Genomic DNA, 6,825 nt, shown 5'->3' with positions numbered 1-6,825 from the left:
GCAAAACGAAATGAATGCACCTCAAATAGTGAACATGCAGAACCACACTAAATATAATCATTGACTTTATACACATATCATTCATTTGTACTGTATATAGCTAGTATCATTGAATCAATTCATAAAAAGGTAGGTACAACCTCCATAATTAAAACGGTTGATTTTGCTTTGCAGAATTACTTACCTCGAATTTTGTCAATAATTGTTTTGTTATTTGTTCACTGAACGTGAAAATTTATAACGAACCACTTTAATTATACAGTGCGTTTATCTTAAACTGGAACGTACGATTTAGTGTGCAATGTTATTTCCCTATATCCATTTAAAACAAGTTAAAAAGTAATCGTAAACGATTTACAAAAAGCGCATTTCCACTTGCATTTATTTCCCATTTGTTAAGATGCAACTTCTGTTAAAATCGTAAAAATCCGGCCACAAATATGAAACATAGCGTTGCAAATGTGCAATCCATTTTTGACGTGCTACTTCACAGTTATATACCAATTTAGTTCAAATAAAACACCAACAAATTCGATTAAAATAGTTAACAGCTATATGTTATCTTTTTTTGCTACTATAAAATTTAGAATAAACATGGCTAAAGCAAGCTGCAGAACGTATGTATGTACGTCTGCCCCGCGATGAACAGTTAGTTGCCTATCCTATCTTGACAATAGGCGTTTATAGTAAAATCTACGTTACGCGCGGTCTAGTTATAACAAGTCTCTTGAGTAAGTACATAAGTAAAGGGTTACAATCGGCATTCAAGTTACACACATTTATAGATTAATTGAATGAAGCAAATACCTCACCTGATATAAAAAGCAAAAGCACACAGCAATGATTAAGGTATAACAAAATATTTAAAGATAAGCCCTACTTTACATCTTAAGCCGGTTACAAGAAAAAGACCATGAACACACATGTTAAGTTAAATCGTATTTATGGACTACTCTAAGCGACTCTGTAACTTGATCTCTTAACACCACTAAAAACCCCTCGAAAATCGCCCATTCCCTGCATTTCACGCATTTCTAGGAAAAAACTTGACTGCAGGTGGTTGAAATGGTAAACACATGTGGTCTTCCGAGAAATTCCATCCGTCTCATCTTCGCTCTCTTTCTCTTTTTTGTAATCCCACCAGATTTTGGTTGGCAGCTTGTGTAACTAACATGATGTATAGGGTGCTTCGTATCGACAGCCATATTCACAGGACGTTGCTAAGGTTGGGGCATCTCAAAAGTATTCAAATTCAAGTGTTACTTTATTTGTTGTGTTTCTGTTTGCGTTTTTTACAGTTACCTCTTGCAGCAGTTTTCCTTATATTTAACCTTTGTGATTTGGAATTTTCTTCAGCGCGGTTCAATAAACTTATCTGACACCCTCTACCCCTGGGTGGACCATCTAAAGCGGACTACCTTAATAGGGGTCCACATGGATCGTCCTCCAGTGGGTCCCTCTTAGTTTTACCGTGATACACAAATCATGGCTGTTAAAGCCCACCCTCACTCAAATTTTCTTGAAATTCAACTTCAAAATTGACACCAATAATGGGGGTTTGATTGCTAAGGTAGATAATTTACCAGGTGCTGTGTCATACACGGAGGAAATCGTGAACAAACTGAATATAAAAGTTATATGATCACGAATTCCTAACCTATAAATGCAAGGATATTTTTGCTCAAATGTTAGGTTAGTCAATATTTGTAAAGTGCAAGTACTTCCCATAATCCAAACAAAAAATACGTTTATAAGTTTATAAGAAAAATTTCATTTTATTGCTTTTCTAAATAAGAAAGTTGGAACTGCGCATGCGCAAATCTAAATTTTGAAACTAACGTTAGATTTTCCTTTGTTCCAAGCGCCTATGTATCACATTTCATTTAAATGCTTCCATAGATAAAAAAAGTTGGCACTGCGCATGCGCAAAACCAAATTTTGACACTGGCGTTAAATTTGCTTTTATTCCAAGGTGCTATGTATCCAATTTTATTTAAATCCCTCCATAAATAAGAAAGTTGACACTGCGCATGCGCAAAACCAAATTTTGAAATTGGCGTTAAATTTGCTTTTATTCCAAGTGGCTATGTATCAAATTTCATTTAAATACTTTTATAATTAAAAAAGTTTGCAATTCGGTTTATAAATGGTCGGGATGCGAAAAGGGCACTGTGAATTTTGAATCGATTCGACTCAACTTTTGGCATTGCGTATTGTATGGCTAAAGCTATGCCCATATTGAATTTCATGCAATTCAGTTCATAACTAACGGAGATGTAAAAGCGATCGGACATTTCTAAACAAAGTTATCGTTCACACGGACAGATAGAGGGACAGACAGACAAAGAAACAGACGGACAGACCAACAGGCAGACGATAGACAGCAATGCAAAATTATAAACGATCTCTAGGATCGTTAATAAACGGCAAAAGTGTAAAATTATGGAACATGTAAAAAACGGTTTTTTGTTTTTTTTACAATAACTTTTTTGTAAGCGGTACAGAAAAAATTCCTTCCTTGGTACAAGACTCGACACCATAACGAACCAAATAGCGAAAAAAGTAGAACAATAGCTCTTAAGATAAAAAACTAGTAGCGTCTCAAAACGAGCGGACGGACGGACGGACAAAGTGGCCACAATTGTGCATTTTTTTTATTGTGGAAATGCGCTAATTATGGAACATGTAAAACGGTTATACCATCTGCGCCAACCGGAAGTATGAATATTTACATATACTTCTCATTCGTATACTGTGCCAGCACGGCGGCAAATGTTTCTGGCTTCTGACGTCACGCGGAGTAGTCTCGCGCACAGGTACGTTTACTTGCTTTGCGCCGACCCTTGATTTTAAAGTGCTTACAGCAGACGTAAATATCAATATTTTTTTCTGATCGTTTTTTAATAACAAAATCTCTCGGTTTCAGTTAAAAAAAAATGTCGAACCTGTCCATTCTTTTGTAGCAATCCCGTATAGTTGATATTAAACCAAATACTTATTGAGCCAAACTGTGCTATCTACTACTTGCGTACTTGGGTTAACTTTTTTCAGATTTTTCTTCAAAAAGTTTGCTCTCCGCTGCAGTGCATTTGTTGGCCGATTCTACGACGCAGTCACCTCCATCAGAAAAGTTTCCACCCATTGTACATACCGAATCGGCAGATAGATCATTCGTTCCGTTGCCGCAAAAAACATACTACCCTTGGCCACCTCCAACTACAGACTTACAACGTGGGTACCTAAATATTACATGTCACAGTCACAATAAGAAATCATGTTTGCAGTTACTCAGTCAAATCTAATATCTCCCGGCGGATCTGTATATGGAAGCAATTATAAAAGACAACGAGGCGAAAAGAAGCCGATTCCAGAGGAACAAAAAGACGACAAATATTTCGAAAGGAGAAGGAGAAATAATCAGGCTGCTAAAAAATCGCGGGACGCCAGGAAATTTAGAGAAGATCAGGTAAGTACTGACCACAATACATCGTTCCCATTACCTTTATAAGTCAATGAGGTGTTCTAGGTTGCTTTGAAAGCTGCAATTTTGGAACACGAGAACGCCATTTTACGAGCTCAAATATTGACATTACGAGATGAAGCAGCTACTCTTAGAAGACTTTTAATTGATAAGAAGGTTTCTGAAATATGAACATTGTATCAAATTGTTTAATTTAGTCAAGCGAAATGTACAAATCTTTGTTTCATGTATCAATACCTTTATGCATTACTTAATACACGTTAAAAAAAATCAATGTTTTTTTAAACGATAGACAATACATACAGGACATGCAACGTTTTGCAAGCGTTAATCGTCAGTGGGCTCATAAATGGCGGATGAGCTTACGGACTAAGCTTACGGACCAGTCAGCTGTGGTAGGTATATACAGTGAATTTTTTTTAATGCGAACATAGGAGTTTGCATGTAATGTAATTTCCCTATGTTCGATTTTTAAAAAAGCACATTAATTTGGCAAAGTTGTATATTTTAATAGTTTTTTCACTATGTAAGATGCTAGTTTTAAATTTTAAAACCGACGTTTCGTCACCGGTTACCCATCTTCAACTTTGATTTTTCTTATGGAAGTAATTTTTAGTTTTTGTGTCATTTGATAGAGAGCTCATATTACGCGATAAGTTACCATTTATAAACATTAAACAATAGTGATACTGTATCTAAGATTGATCTCTTAAGTATTTTATGTTACCAAACAAATGCTTATTATTAAAGAACTTAGCCGCCTTTATTCCGACTCCTGCAGTTTCATTTTCATTTAGCATCTCCAAGACTCCAACCCAATTAGCCGACTTGTCCGCCGTAAATGCCGACTAAGAAAATCTTTGGGGGGGTTTGATATACGTTTAGGTACCAATAAAACCAGTAAGTTATTTACTTATGGAATCGAAAGGTTTATAATTTAGTATTACATGTAAGCGCTGCGCGATTTAGGGGGAGCGGGGAAATCTCGACGGGCACTCGCACGGCGCGGTGATCGGCAGTATCCGACTTGCGGTGGCACTCCTCGCATCTCTGTTCTGTTAATTTTTACTTTCAGAGTATTATACGCATTAATTATTGTGAATAATAAATGGTTATTGGGAACTCGTGTGTTTTACATACATGCATAATTATCTTGATACAAATTCTTCTGTAAGGATGTGTGTCACTGAACTCCTAAACGACTGGACTGCTTTTGATGAAATTTTTTTCATGTCTTTCTGTATGGCACCGGATGTTCATTCTAGCGCATTAGCTCTAATGTCTTGTTTGTCCATGGACAAGTAGATCTTACTTCTTGGACACATAGCCCTGGTGTTGAAAATTCAGGAGTAGTTACGTCAATTGGATCCTATGTTCCCTTGTCCTAACTCTTTCTCCCCTAGATGTAATTTCCAATGGGGTGCTATTGGTAAAAAGTGCAAACTGAAAATACGCGGAGGATTGAACTTTTCTTTCCTGTAGCATTTGTTGATCCATTCCAGTCTTAATAAAGTACAAGTTTCGCGGGCACACACGGCACGGTCTCAGTTTAATTTATACTTATAGTTATAGGTAACCAATAATTCAATATCTTGAAAGAAAATTAACACATTAATAAGAAATGCAACATATGAGGGCGAGAGACGCATACAATACACCTTTGCACGATGGCCGTGGTACAAACGTCACGGATACAGAAAAGTGAGAAAATTCTACGGCAGGCGAGAGTACGTCACACGCGGGAAGTTCCCCTCTCTCTCCGCGCCCACAAACTGCAGTGACTGAGGCAACCGTTTAGCATACGGACCGTTTCAAAAATCTCCAATGAAAAGCTTTAATATGACATATGATGTACTGATAAATATACAAAGATATAGTCGAATAATTTAGGTCACTCTGTATAGCTCTTCAGCTTTGATCTGTCAATCACGGTACTCTATGACATAACCAAAAATAACATAACCTGTATAATATTAATTCATAGAACCAAGAAGTTAAAACCAATATTTCGTTTTAGCAAAAATGTCTGCAGCATTTAAAAATGCGAAAAAGAAGTTGCCGCAATCAGAGCTTCGACGTATTATGAATGATCACAAAATTAAAAAAACCACAAAGATTGAATCGCCTCTTGCAAAATATCCTTTTCTACTCATTGTAATTAGATTGCCTTCGCTATATTTTTTCTTAACTTTGAATAAGTATAACGATTTAGGTCAGCTAACGTGCGTCCTCTGTCAGTCCATCGTTCGATCGGAAGGAGTGTGGAATGTTCACATTAATTCTAAACAACACCGCGATAAAGTGGAGGAAGCTAGGCGGCTGAAAGAAACCACCAACAACTTCACCACAAATCCAAAGAGATCTCTCGAAGTGCCTATAGAAGTTCCCACGAAAAAGATAAAGGGCATTTTAAAAAATTCAAAGACCTCAACTCACGACAACGATGCTTCCAATACAGAAATCAGTAGTAATGTTGGTAATGCGGTTACGTTTAAAGAAGTAAGTGTGGACCCTGTGAGCAATAAGCAAGATGAACAGATGGTCATTGATCCAAAAGATGACCAATCTGCCATTCCAGAAGGATTTTTCGATGATCCGAAACAGGATGCTAAAGTAAGCATTGTGAAAATAATTTTGGTATTCATGTAATACTGTTGTGATAGGTGCGGCATATTGATTACAAAGATCCTGTAGAAGAAGAATGGGAAAGATTTCAAAAAGCAATCAGAGATGCTAATAACGAAAGTGCTAACATAATCGCTGAAGACCACGAAGAAGCAACCAACGAGCGTCAGATAGATGAAATTGATGAACAGATGAAAAACTGGTCCAAGTATTATTTTTACTTTGAAAAAGGGCTTTCTTAATATTTACTTTTAGAGTTTTAACATTAGAAAAGAGAAAATTGGAACTTACAACGACAACAAATACTTTTGAAAATATGGATGCAGATTTATCGGAAGATAGTGCAGATGATGTTGAATTTGAGGAATATGTAGATTGGCGAACAAAAAAGTTTTTAAGGTAATGCAAGAGAAAAGGACTTTGTATATTAACCTTAATCTTAGGTTTCTTTGTAAGTGATACATAAATAATAAGACATGATTTTCCTTTTATTTATCAATTTCATCTATTTATGCAGGTGTTTATCAAGACCTTCCTGTAAAGCCAAAGGTATAAAGTAAGTTTCAACCATTGTCAGTTTATCCAAAACTTTTCCTGCTATCAAGCACCTATGAAGTGTTTCCTTTTTATTGAAAAATTTCTTTTATTAAGTTTGGAATGTACACAGGGGCAGGACCCCCTTGCATTACCCTTCAAAGAGCGGCTGGTGAAAGATAATC

General features: G+C 36.3%; 1 protein-coding gene across 2 annotated transcripts; it reads left to right on the top strand.

Annotated features, from left to right (window-relative positions):
- Positions 1 to 5,416: 5,416 nt before the first annotated feature.
- On the top strand, positions 5,417 to 6,586 carry LOC116163734 (zinc finger protein 830). Of its 2 annotated transcripts, XM_031477827.1 has the most exons (4): positions 5,417 to 5,616; positions 5,680 to 6,094; positions 6,145 to 6,314; positions 6,362 to 6,586. In XM_031477827.1, exons 1-4 carry the CDS (start codon positions 5,504 to 5,506, stop codon positions 6,507 to 6,509), a joined length of 846 nt encoding a protein of 281 aa, XP_031333687.1. In that variant the 5' UTR covers positions 5,417 to 5,503; the 3' UTR covers positions 6,510 to 6,586. The 2 variants fall into 2 exon arrangements, with proteins under 2 accessions (XP_031333687.1, XP_031333686.1); XM_031477826.1 differs by having other exon boundaries at positions 5,417 to 6,094.
- The last annotated feature ends 239 nt before the right edge of the window (positions 6,587 to 6,825 follow it).

This window comes from Photinus pyralis, unplaced genomic scaffold, assembly GCF_008802855.1.
Source record: "Photinus pyralis isolate 1611_PpyrPB1 unplaced genomic scaffold, Ppyr1.3 Ppyr1.4_LG2, whole genome shotgun sequence".
Taxonomy (NCBI): Eukaryota; Metazoa; Arthropoda; class Insecta; order Coleoptera; family Lampyridae; genus Photinus; species Photinus pyralis.
Note: the sequence above shows the minus strand (reverse complement) of the source record. Positions and strands in the feature narration are given on the sequence as shown.

Coding starts and splice junctions, on each gene's coding strand:
- LOC116163734 (XM_031477826.1), top strand. CDS start 5,504: ATGTCTGCAGCATTTAAAAATGCGAAAAAGAAGTTGCCGCAATCAGAG. Junction 6,095..6,144: donor ATCCGAAACAGGATGCTAAA/GTAAGCATTGTG, acceptor CTGTTGTGATAG/GTGCGGCATATTGATTACAA. Junction 6,315..6,361: donor CAGATGAAAAACTGGTCCAA/GTATTATTTTTA, acceptor ATTTACTTTTAG/AGTTTTAACATTAGAAAAGA.